The sequence below is a fragment of the Cydia splendana genome, chromosome 9 (assembly GCF_910591565.1).
Source record: "Cydia splendana chromosome 9, ilCydSple1.2, whole genome shotgun sequence".
Lineage (NCBI taxonomy): Eukaryota > Metazoa > Arthropoda > Insecta > Lepidoptera > Tortricidae > Cydia > Cydia splendana.
In genome coordinates, this window is record NC_085968.1 from 13,929,451 (window position 1) to 13,943,326 (window position 13,876).

Genomic DNA, 13,876 nt, shown 5'->3' on the forward strand with positions numbered 1-13,876 from the left:
ATATAACCAAACAAATACAAAACCGCCTGGATCTGTCACTGAACGACCTGACTTTAACCTACATTATTTGATCGTGTAATGTTTTCGTCTACCCTCAACTGGCTTAACGAGCCATTTGAGCGTATATTTTATTTACTTTTATTTAAATACCTAAATATACAGTCTAGGTATAGAAAGGAAATGGAGGCTCTTCGAAACATGTCGCGCGAATGACTAAAAACACGTGAGTTAACCGTATAATTAGCTTAGTGAATCGTTATCAAGTTGAATAGCTTCTACCACACGAGGTACAATCTGCTTCTAATAGGACCCTTGTTGACGATAGCTCGGGTCATAAAGCAGCTATCGTCACCGTCATTAAGGTGCTATTACAATGTCACAAGTTTCAAGCAGTAATTAGACCTCCCTACGCAGAACAATAGCATTGAGCAAGTGACAATTAACTCAATATGAGAACAGTAGGCTGATCATAGAAACCATCATACATTTATAAGTATAATTGTAACAAGCGTAAAAAATACACGATACTTTCTTTTCAAATAACTTAACCCTTTAGGGTACACTTAGGTATCATACGGTAAAAATGACCACCCTATAAGACCATCTTTTTGTATTTTTTGTTTTTATGCAGAATTTTTCGGACTTTAAAGAGGCGATGAGGCTTGAATCGTGTATTTTTTAAATCTGGTATGTTAAAGGGTTAAACTAAATATAAAATTTGAGCTTTGGTCTTACCTCATAGAACAACCATGTACTGAACAACACTTGTGAAAAATTGTATACTATTAAAATATTTTTTAAATTGTATGGTTTTCGGTTTTCCATAAACCTTGGTCCTAGAACCTGCAAATAAAAAAAAGAAACATAAGTTTATGAAAAAGTTGCAAATAAGTTACCTAGTACGATTAATGTAAAATAATTGTACTATACCTTGACTAGATAAACGTAGCTTAAACATAATATTAATGTAGGTAATGGGGAACTCATCAGGAACCATGGATTTGTCCGGGAATCTGTAAAACAAGAAAAAAAAGTTTAGTAAAGATTTGGTGGCTAGAGTAGAATTCTTACTTTTCCGTTTAATACTCCCTTTTCATGGAAAATAGACACAAGGAAAAGTAACTACATAGAAACTTTGATAAGTTCATCATTTAGGAAATAAAAATGAATTATTAATGCAGAATTAAGAAACATAACTGGGCCATTCGGACCTTTGGATGATTAGGACGGAACTGAATTATACTTTATTAGTATTTGTTAGGTTGACAAAAATCTGCTTAACATAGGCACATGGCATAAGGAAATAAGATGTCTCGGGGGACTCAAGTTAATAATAACTTTGTGTTTTTTGGCATATTTAATCCTAAACTTAAAAGATTAACATAAACATATTCACATGTACAATAAGCTTTAGTTTTAGAATATTTGTGGTAACATACTAACCTAGCCCCAAACTAAGACTTGTAGTACTTTGAGTGCGAGCAACAATATATGTACCTACTTATTTAAATAGATAAATACATACTTATATAAAAAAAGAATTTAGTTATAAACACAAAAATAAATGTCCTCAATGGGTTCTTAACCTTTGACTAGCAACTGACAAGTTGCGTAGTATAAAAATAATACTCAAAATTAAAGTGATGATGTCTGTGACATATAGGTCGTCACCGTCAGTTAGAGGTTAACAGGTAATACAAAAATAAAGTTTATGAATGGAAAATCCAATATCAGGTTTTTATTCTATCTTCGCTAGGTATAAACAAAGTATACTTTCAATGATCAGAACGACTTGAAATTTGGATGTGCCTAAATGTTAAATACCATGTAATGTAAAAGTGAATTCGGATGCAAATAAAGAACTCCATCTCTATTGCTAATGCAGTTTTTAAGTTAATGCACTCATTAGTACTTTCAGCAGAGAAAAGCTTGTATATTATTTTATCAAGAAATTCTTAATTAAATTTCAAGCCACTTTTATAAACTAAAACTAAACTAAAATAAGTTTGTGTTTTAATATGAAACTGCAGAAGAGCTACCGGTGGGGTTTTATGGGTCAGCTGTAAATAGAATCTGTCCTGACACAGAGAACTGTTAATTTTAGGAGCAGTGTCACACTATATGTTAAACTATTGCACTTAACAAGTGTTTTACTGTAGGTATAATGTATATATTAATTATTTATGACTTAATAAGGCCTCTGCTGTTAGGTAATATTTAATTTATATAATTAAAAATTTTAAAATAAAACTTACTACTCAAAAATATTTTGTATTAGTTGTAAAAAAAACTTGCACATACTTACTTAATACTAAAATGAATAATTATATTCTCTTACCTCCATATTTATCCATAAATTTATGCATGCGGTCTATATACTCTAAAACTAGCGCCATTCTGTTGATTACTGAAAAATAAAAGAAAACGATGATTTAAAAATAAGATACTTGATAGTCACTTATTTTACCCGGGGTTTTTAGGTAGGCGGAGTCGATGCAACAAAGTGATAAGTAAGGTTAGTGTACCTTTTAAGGACAAGTTGACTGAATTCAAACACTGAAGTTATTTTGCATGGATAATATATGTAAAACTTAAAGAGTTAAATTAAAGCTATACAAATATTTAGCACAACAGGAAGCAATTAAAGGAATTTTAATAAAAAACATCGCTGGAACTACCCAGCCCGTCAATCTCTTGGCCGATCTGACTGACTGACAGGTGCGGCAGGATGTTTGCCACAATAAAAAAATCTCTGGAGATTTTTAAGGATAGCAATAAAAAATATCATGAACTGGGAAAATATCAATGGAAAATATTGGCAATTTTTTTAAAGAAGTTACTTATAGTCTGTCAAGCCATTTCCGTCAGTAGAAAAAGGCAACAAATTTTAAAAATGTACGCGCCTAGGGTAATCGTCCCATAGAAAATTTGAGTTTCGCGCCTTTTTCTACTGACAACGTTGCTTGACCAACTATATATACTTGGTCAAGCAAATCTTGTCAGTAGAAAAAGGCGCGAAATTCAAATTTTCTATGGGACGATAACCCTTCGCGCCTACATTTTTTAAATTTGCCGCCTTTTTCTACTGACAAGATTTGCTTGACCAAGTATACATTAAAAATAATACGCATGGCATGATACAATCCTGGCCGCAGACGTACGGAATGGCATGTGCAAGCGAGACAGCGCTATGCATTTGTAAAGCGACGTCCCGTTCCCACCTGTCATTCCGTACGGAAACCGAATGCAAATTCCGAACGTGTGCGGCCAGGGTTAAGTACTGAGCGTAAGCGTGAGCGGGATGATTGTGCGTGCTCGGAACCGCGGATAACATGTTTTTGAATTTTAATTTGTTGTAAGTTTTAACAAACAATAAAGTAATTGATGAAAACGACGCAGTTATTCACTAGAGGGAGTAAGCATACTTTTCTGTATCATTCCACTATTCATTAAGCGTTGCCTATACGGCAGGTAACCAAGCATCCGACTGTCCTAGATCACCTTGACTTTGGTAAGGATTCAATAAAATTTGGTTGCTAACCTACTCAGTCAGAAACTATTAAGGTCGCCGTGGTCAGAAGCCTTGTTGCCAAAAGTTATCTTTTCTTAAGGTCATAACATAAGACCTTAAGTTAAGGGTGTACATAGGGCCTACCGCGAAAACCGAAATTCGCAAATTACGGGGATCTTTCTGTTTTACCCCAATGAAGGAGCAATTAGAGTGACAGAGAAAGATGCCCGTAATCTGCGAACTTCGATTTTCGCGGTCATATCCCATATATCATATCATGTACACTTGCGGGCAAATATTTTTTTTGTTACTTAATTATATTGAAATGTACTTATAGTAAGTAGTGCGATATTTTCATCGAAATAAATGATACAAATATCCATACATATTTGCAGTTGGCTACTACCGGGTGCATCAGAGGTGGCAGCCGATATGAGGGCGAGGGCCTACCGCGAACACTGAACTTCGCAAATTGCGGGTATTTTTCAGTCACTCTACGCCTTAATTGGAGTAAAAGAAAAAGGGGTCATTAACTTCGTGATATCACAAATTATACAGAATACGTGTCTGACTCGCGATTAGTCGAACGAGCGAGCGAACCGAAGCGAAGTTCTTACGCTGCGTAGGACCTCATACTATTGTCACTGTGACAAGGTACCTACGAAATGGTACTGAAATTAAACTCCTTGACCCTACACATGAAATGCACATGAATGAGAAACGACGAAAGGCTTACATTTTCTCATTTACTTTAAGTACATGTTTAATTAAAATTAATTACATTTTATTAATTACAGATATAGGTATTATGTCATAGTAAATAAATTTTCCTACACTGAAGCTTGGTTTTAACATCTTTAAATTAGTCAAAACTAGTTTTCGTAAAGTGCTTTGATGATAACTACCTATAGAATTTATTAACTATTAAAATGTTAATATTAGGATCTATCTAAAGGTCTATCTTTCGGTATAATCTATTTATTTAATTATTTAATTTATTTATTTATTTAATTTATTTAATATTATCGAATATTTATAAATCAATAAGTCTACCATTACAAATTTTAGTCTGTCACTGCGTACTAATTAGCCTGGTAAAAACCTAATTCGTCTGTTATCAGCTGGCAGGTGAATTTGACAATGTTTAATGACATTCCATGGGTTAATGGGCAACCTTTTAGCAGGCAAGGGCCACATAGTAGTTAACGAAGTTGACGCGGGCCGCACTTTGGCAATATTTGTGACTTTAGCAGACATTGTCGTTTGTCAATATTACCTACATCCAAAATAGCCAGGCAGGCTCGCGGGCCGCAAGCGAGAGGTTCGCGGGCCGCTTGTTGCCGACCGGTACTCTAGTTCATACCAAGCCAATAGGTATATATGAGTCGCTTAACTTCAAACTCGGGTAAATCCATCTGTCAGATTATGCGATTTTGGTATTAAGAAAAGGTAATAGGGTAGATATTTGCTGAGAGGGTCGAATGGATTTACCCGAGTTTGAAGTTAAGCGACACATATGGCAGTTATAATATTGAACTCTACTGGAATTTAATAAAGTACAAATTTAAACATTTTTGAAGAGAAAACTTCTTTAGCGGCGCTGTGCACTTTTTGAGGCGGGGAAAAAATGTTAAACTCGAGACAGCGTAAGGCGTAAGGCGTAAGGCGTAACCCTCTCTTTCTACCGCGCGGCGAAAATATATGCCTGGCCCGCTGTTTCGTTTTTATTCACCAAAGAACTTTAGTCATAACGTATCATAATCAGGTCAATTATTTAAAACTGGACTTTTATATTAAGCAATAAAGCACAATGTACTAATCTTGTACGGGCTGAAATACGAGGATCTCACAGTTACATTCTAACTTTATATCACTCCAATATAATTCAATAAAGCTACATCTTGATGAAATCGCTAATAAAAGTGAACTCTAGTACTGGTGAATAAAACTCAAAATAAGGAGGATGGATCAATTATACATAGTGCTGCAGACATTTTGGACTAGTCATTGAGTTTTCACTTCTGTCGGCACTCCCGGAGTGCAACCCGTTGTTTTTTATGACATGTTACTATATTCTGTAGGTATTTAAATAAAAGTAAACAAACAATTTGTACTTTTTCGGGTAGTAATTATAACATTTATTGGTTAACCCACCAATTACAAAACCGCCTGGATCAGTCACTGAACGACCTGACTTTAACCTACATTATTTGATCGTGTAATGTTTTCATCTACCCTCAACTGGCTTAAGGAGCCATTTGAGGGTAGATTTTGTTTACTTTTATTTAAAATAATTAATAAAGACTAAAGATACAGAGTAGGTATAAAGGGCACACACGTCGCACAATTCGCACATACACTGGATATTTTCAGATATTTAGAACTAAATCTCTATGGTCCCGGAATATATTCAGATGTTCCGTGATCATAGAAATACGAATCGCAACAGAGATTAACAATGCATTAAAAGTTAGAAAAGAAGGATATTTAATGCTCACCTTATAATTAAACTGTCGAGGCAACTTTCAAAATTGTCTGCACTCAGGCAGGCACGACTAGTGTCTGTGAACAAACAATACAAACTATTAACACCGGTATGGTGATTTGTTATTAAATATATAGGGGCCGAATTCTGACTTCAAAAATATGACATCAGTGCATCTCACTCGCACTCATTAGTGCCAGAGATTCACACTTAAGTGTCAGTATTAGAATCTAATTATGCCTCCAGGTACCTCTTTGTATAACAAATATTAAGCACGTGATTAGTGAGTGGGTAAACATAATGATTCCAAATTAATTAGTCTTATTGCTTAAGCTGGACATTCAAATGTACGTAATTATTCATTGCGTTAATGTGAATGAATTAATTAATTTAGAGTTATTTGCGCTTTTTAATGGGCATCTCAATGACAAATTTTAGCACGAAAATGTGCTAATCAATTCAAAGGCACTTTTGGAAGGACTGTTTCGATCAAATAAGTATTTTGTCATATAGATATAATAGAAAAAAAATCATAACATATTATACTAAGATAAAATATTGTCCAAAGCGGTAACGCGATAGGAAGCAGAGATAAAGGCTTTGTCTTCAAACTAACGATCATTAGGAATATTTTATTTTTTATAGATACCTACTTATAAAAAGTCTCAAAAAATTTAAGTGACGTTCGTAAAGACATTCGCATTAGGTATATGCTGCAAAAAATTACTAGATGTTTCTAATGATGCGCCGGTATTTATATTAAATTTACCTTTAAACTGACTTTAAAAAGCAGCGAGCGCACAAAAATACCTAAAACTGAAATCTCTTTAAAACCTAACTTATATAAAAATAAACTTTCCTTTTAGAGTCAGGAAATTTTACAGAGAGTCTAGACGCTGACACAATCAGACTGTAGGGTTAGTAAAGCCATCAGCTCAGAAAATTGTAAAAACAAAACCTACGAATATCAGACCAGTTACAATACCTAAGCGTTTGGTATCAAATTTTACAAAGGTTTCATTACCCTTAGATATTGATTGTATTTACTCTGTTCCTAAAACAACATGGGGAAAAACTATGGTTTATATCCAAAAGCTTACTTTACACATAACAGGTTCTTTGTAGGTCTGTTCGTTAACTTTTTAAAGAAAATTCCTACCTACCTAAACAATTTCAGTTAATATAAGCGATGCAACAATTGAGTAAATACTTACTTGCTATTAATGCGAATATATTATGTATTTAATTTGCAACTTTGTTTTGGTAAATTAACTCAGTGTCAATATCACGCGCAATTTCAATGACAATCATTAAAAAACTTTTACTTACTTACCTACAATTAACATTTACCACTGATGCGGTTGGTAAAAATTTCATAGTTAACTAGCTGACCTATTAGGTTAAGTAAGTACGTCAAACATAATATTGTCTTCGGTTACCGCGATAGTTATTCATGAAATAAAACTACCACTCGTCACCCGTTGGCCACAAACGCTGTAAAAGGTTCGAAGCGTAGGGATAAAGTCATTATACGGGATATAATATATAATCCGTTTCCATAGTTTTATTAAGAGCCAACGGGAGTGGTCATTTCTCCATACAAACGTACTCCTCTTTTTCCTCCGTGGTTTTTGAAGCTAGAGCAATGATTTTTTCAACACAGATTAATATTGTCAATATCTGTGTCGGACCGTTTTGCTTTTTTTGATATTTTTGTTTTTTACGGCGCTAGAGCCCTTCAAAAATGGCCAAAATGGCCTAATTGACTATGCCGCAATGAGAGGCGTGGCATTCAAAACTGATATCAATTAGCCAAAACAGCAAAACGGTCCGACACAGATAATTTCATAATCATTTAGATTTCCAAATTTGGTTACGATTGGTTAAGTTTTGGAGGAGGAAACAGAGGAGTACGAAACCTCGATTTTTGAGATTTTTACGCAGGATTTTTCGCCTTGTCCTTATCGCACTACTTTTAGGTGCCGCTTCCGTTAGCGAGACGGGTATATTTACCTAAAATATTTAAAACTCAGCTCCTGTTTCGTCTTAAGTTAAAAATAAATCACTTGACTGTAAAACTAACAGTGTACATGTAGGTACTAATCTACAGGAAAACCACTACGCAACTATTTTGCCAACCACCTGCAATATAAGTGGTAGACCTATAAGGTTGTCAAGTGCTTATAATGTTCTCTGATTAAGTATGACGTATGACCTAGTTCGGGAGCGTCTGGCTCTTGGCAATGCCTTATCGGGCTGGAGTACACATCATTGTCACTCTTATCACATCACTGTACTGTAGATAATATGAGAAATTAATTAAATTCTATGGAAAGGTAAATTTTCATATCTTTGTTAATTTTCGTAAGTAGGTTAACTGTGTAACGTTACAAACGCAAGCTTAATACATTGACCATACGTCTATGTATTTCATCATATAATCAGATAACTAATGAAACTTAATAGTTATTATTTGATACTTATAAACCAACAAGCAAAACTTAAACAACTTTAAAAGCCTCTAAGGTTGTTCGTCAAATAAACCTCCTTTTTTAAAATCGGTTTAAAAAATAACCTGCGTCATAAAAACAAATCGATTGACACCTCATTCACCAAATTCGGCTTAGTATCTAATATACCTAGTTTTTTTGTTTTGCACGCTACTACGGTGGAAAACACGAGACAAACATACACTTGTATATATTTAGGCTGCTTTAAATTTTCACGATTTTATTATATATTATTAACTAACACGGGACTTCGTCAGGTGAACAACTCTGCCGTGGCTGAGCATTTACCGGAGTCAGGACCAAACCACTAGATTTAGCTGCATATCCCTGAAATCCTTTCCAGTTTCCACGGATCGCCGTTTCTACAGTAGAAAATGCGGGAAGCATATCATAAAATTATAATCATATTATCATAATTAAAATTTATTAATACCTATGTAGCTGTACATAAATATCTCGAACGTTACTAAACTTACGAATATTTTTTTCTTTTTTGTAATTTCATGAGTAAGCTGTGCATTAAAACATTTCACGGGAAAATTTAAAATGATCGTCGAAGTAATTAATAATTATTAAATTATAATTGTAAGTAATCGTTTCCATAATGATCTCATTAAAGTTAAGGAAATGTTTTGAAATAACAAAAGTTATAAGTAAGTATGTAAGTATCACTGGTTGTGATTTTTGTAGGCTTTCGTACCTCAAAAGGCAAAAATGGAACCCTTATAGGATCAGTCGTGCGTATGTCTGTCTGTCTACCATTCCCCCCTTTATCTCCGCGAAACTACTGGGTCTAAAATTTTTAAAAAATACACAAAATAGTTCTTTACCTATAGATGACAAGAAAACCTATTAGAAATGTGCAATCAAGCGTGAGTCGATCTTAATTACCTACTTAGTTTTTAGTCCGACCCCTGCGGGTTTTTTAAAGACATTTCATTCACGTTCCACATAAAAACAACATTGTTAAAAATTGGGTAATGTACGGAACCCTTCGAACGCGAGTCCTACTCGCACTTAGTCGGTTTTTTTTAAACTCAATAAAATCTAAAACAAAATACAAAATCATTAAAAGAGATCACATAAGGTTAATGTTGCCTTGATAGTGAAAATGATTCTTTAGAGCAGTGACTTTGTGTTATATTTCTCTACAGGATTTGTCCCTATATGATATGTCATATGATACTAACATTTAGAAAAACCGGACAAGTGCGAGTCGGACTCGCCCACCGAGGGTTCCGTACTTTTTAGTATTTGTTGTTATAGCGGCAACAGAAATACATCATCTGTGAAAATTTCAACTGTCTAGCTATCACGATTCGTGAGATACAGCCTGGTGACAAACGGACGGACGGACGGACGGACAGCGGAGTCTTAGTAATAGGGTCCCGTTTTACCCTTTGGGTACCTATTATTTGGCTACTTTTATTATTAATGCACGTTTAAAAGCACTTACTGCAGTCCTTGTCAAGGTCTCGAAAGCGCCAACAACGTAATTTAGCCTTTTTAAAACTTGCTGTCCAAATTATTACAGTTTCACAATTTGCCCGCGCCCAGCACTTCACTGATGTCCAAGATCACGACTGATAAGTACGAGTACACATGCCAAATTTAACATTTTAGTGTTTAATATCTTGCTAAAACGAGACGTCAGTACTTCCGTAAAACTCAGCCACATTGAAACTATTTACAGAAGCCTCAATGAGAAGGTTTCGTTATCACTGCGATAGGTACGTGTTTCGGGATTCTCGTGACAGTTGTGATGCAAACGACGTACTAACACGTTTCTCGCGTCAGCACAAAATTATCACTTGGATAACGACTACACGGTTTATCTTTTCTTCACATGTGACTCAGATCAGATAACGCGTTATAACTATCAATTAGCATTACCTACTCTTATCAGGCAATAGTGTGTAAGTAAGTATATTACCTACTTACATTGTGTGTCATTTAGATTGATCATCTATCTTCTTAGTCTTGTAATAATAGGCTTTGAGCGATAATCGCGTTGCGCGAATAGAACAGATAATCAAAGTCAAAAAATATACAGTCGTTTTTATTTTACATTTATGAAATGATTGCTTAGCCTGTATTTTTATTTATATTTATAACAGCGTTTATTTGTTTTTATTCAACGCGTCAAAACGTCAGTTTAAGTTTCACATGGTTTCACTCTTTCTTCATCTACCAGAGCTTACCCGTTTGCCAAGGAGGTAATTTTGAGGTCGTAAGTAGGCTGAAGTCAGGGAGGGCTGAGGGCCCTGAACATTCAACCATATATATAGCTCGTTTCAGTGCGAGTACAAAGTCGAGATCGGACATGACCTAATTGTCAGTGACTTCAAAAGTAAACATATGAGGTGAGCCGAGTGCACGACGGTGAACTTAGAGCCCTTGCGAAGGCCGAAGCCGAAACGAGATCTGACTCTACCGCGGACAAGACTTTTCACGTTGGTTTCTCCACTGCGTTCCAGTTAGAGACAGCCTATCTGTTTCTTTTTTCCCGTTGTTTTAATAGGCACTATTAAGAACCGCTAACTTAATCGAATACCCCATAACCTATTCGTAAAACATCCATCACTTTTACTGTCGTAACTACCAAGTTATAATTATTATCCTAATGTATCGGTATCGGTGTATCGGTATATTAACGGTAATCTCTAAACCACAAGAACGATTGCATTTGCCCAAGTCTAGACTGTATAGGGCGTATGTAAATATAGTGTTAAAGATAATAAGGCTTTGTTTTTGTGATTAGTTCTATTGAATCAAGTGGGTCATTGGCTGCACGTAGAGTTATGTAATCGCTGACATGGTGCGGCGCCCGCGCCGCGGCCGCAGCAGCCCGCACTCCCGCGCAACGCACATTGACACTCGCTTTTCGACACATTTAACTTCCACTAAATTAACTTCAATACGAGCTATTGTTATGCATTTCACTAAAAGTGTCACGACCTAAAAATACAACTATACAGTGGGAGATATTAAAATAGATACCTACGTTATTTATGTATTAGTTAGGTTGGACCGAATATAATCAGCATATTTTAAGTTTCGTTTGAATATTATTGCTTTGAGACAGATGTGAACACATCAATCGGCATTACAGAAAGCGAAAATAAAGGTAGGAAAGAAAGCGAAGCTTAGATATTTATTTATTTTAACAGTTGTAAGATTAATACAGTGACTACATATATCTGTAGACGCAATCTTGTGCGATTTAATGAGGCCAGTAAGGCTATCCACCTTCACCGTTCGAAATGTACCTATATGCGAAATCAATTCTTGGTAAAGTATGAGACTTTCTGGTATTTAGGCAAAAAAAAAGTATTAATTACACTACCTCATATAATACTATTAACATCAATAGCACGTGTGTGTTTATATCCAACATACAATATAGGTAAACTAGTAAAGGGACTATATAGAAATAATTAGAGGAGTATTCGATATTAGTTAATAGATTTATCTAATCGTAATCATCGAGTACACCAAATAGGTATTCGTAGTTCATTTATAAATCTTACTGTACAATTAAGTAATTAAACGTTTGAAGCAAACTTTCAACGCATTTCACGGGTAATCATGCATGCGTGCCAAAAATCCATTTCCAAGGTTTACTCACAAGACATGTGGCAGTTCAAGTTCACACGCATTAGGTCAATAAAACTGGATAGGTTGGCTGCCTAATATGTATTCTATAAATAAATACTTATGTTGCAAAAATGTTACCTAATGCTTACTATATAGATTTAGCGAGGTCATCGTGTTTGGCGTAGATGGAAATAAAAACGCGACTAATTATGCTATAGGATAGGAGAATTACATATTAGTTGTATTAGGTTAAGATCGGACTATTATATTTTGACTATATTATATTTTGTTTCACTCTTGTTATGGTTTTTGGATGATTGTATGACGTATTTTTTTTATATGATACCTACACAAGTTTCCGTTTGTAATTATATTATGTAAGCAGGTACTTACTGCCTTTAAATTTTACTGATTTTTCATGTAGCGTTTTTCAATGCTCGTATATTTTACCAGTTGATCATTATATGACAAGCAAATATTTCCAGTACCTTTTTGTTTCGAAAATTTAATTGCCATACTGAATTTTTTAGTATTAGTAAAGAGTCTAACGTACGAAACTTTCTTTTCAAAAAATATTTCCTTTACAACTTAACTAGACGGAGCCCCGCTATGCGGGGCTCCTATTTCTGGGCGGTTTGCCCTTCGGGCATCTGAAGCTACCTAACGTTAACGAACCTAACCTACCTATTGATTTAGTTTAGTGTGACGTTCGTGAAAATAGTACACTTTGGGGGGAAAAGCCTAGGTAGATAGATACTGGAAATATTTGCTTGTGATATAATGATCAACTGGTAACATATACGAGCATTGAAAAACGCTACATGAAAAATCGCTGCATTAAAAAAGACGATTAATGAAATTTGCGATCGTGATAAAATGCGATGTGAAAATTCGCTACTCGGAAAATATGCTTTTGTGAAAATTGTCTAACAAGTCAGTAAAGATTATTGTATTATATTTATTGTACTTAATTCGTACATACATATATAAGTCTATAGTATACTCTAACACACTTTCATGCATCTAATGACTTAACTGTGGTAACACAATGGAATCAATTAACTTTAGACTAATTACAGGTGCTTAACTATGTACAATTTTTTTGCAATTCACTCTTAACTAAAAATTTCGGAATACCTTGGTGTGGAAGTTTTAATTGACATTTTATTATAAACAATACAGAGTTTGAGTGGGTAAGTGAAAAATAACAAAAAAGTTGCAACTAAAGCAACCGGCTGTATAATAATTACAAATCACGTCAATCATGATATTTCCACTGTCCTCATGTTTCCAACAATGAACAAGCAAGCTGTGTCAGTCGTCTCGGTTCGCACCACTGTGCACTGTCCTCTCGTGGGAATACAGTGTACTTGGAATTACATATTTATATTCCTAACTTGTACTGTCGTCGCAACGTTTAATGTAGTTTTAACAGCCTTCAAGAAGCAAAGAAAATGTAGATGGCACCTGACAAAGAGACTATAAGGAAAATCTAACGACCTGCCCGGTTACTAGGCCCGTCTAGTGAATAAATTTTGTTTGTATGCTGAGTTGTTGTATATAAAATGCTAGGCTACTGTGTCCGCTTACTATCAAATGGCCTGATGCCAGGGTGTCTTTGTGGTGGGTTGTGGATTTTTTCCCCAAATTGATGATTATTATACGTAATTTTGTCGGCCTTCAATTAATTCATAGCGATTCCAGGGAATATACAAAACACAGACTAATTAAGACAATTATATAATACTTTTTTTTTTAATTTTTAACAAGCAG

At 34.8% G+C, this 13,876-nt stretch overlaps 1 protein-coding gene across 3 annotated transcripts in view; it reads right to left on the reverse strand.

Moving 5' to 3' along the window:
* The window catches only part of LOC134793652 (very long chain fatty acid elongase AAEL008004), a 46,064-nt gene that overhangs the window by 11,715 nt on the left and 20,473 nt on the right, over positions 1 to 13,876 (reverse strand). For 2 of the 3 annotated variants that reach the window (XM_063765290.1, XM_063765288.1), the window contains exons 2-5: positions 6,010 to 6,073; positions 2,339 to 2,407; positions 931 to 1,013; positions 736 to 843 (exon numbers count right to left, since the gene is read on the reverse strand). In XM_063765290.1, the coding sequence (XP_063621360.1) occupies positions 736 to 843; positions 931 to 1,013; positions 2,339 to 2,396 (249 nt within the window). In that variant the 5' untranslated portion in view covers positions 2,397 to 2,407; positions 6,010 to 6,073. Of the gene's footprint in view, positions 1 to 735; positions 844 to 930; positions 1,014 to 2,338; positions 2,408 to 2,525; positions 2,696 to 6,009; positions 6,074 to 13,876 lie in introns of those variants that run through there. The other variant, XM_063765289.1, reaches the window with a different exon arrangement.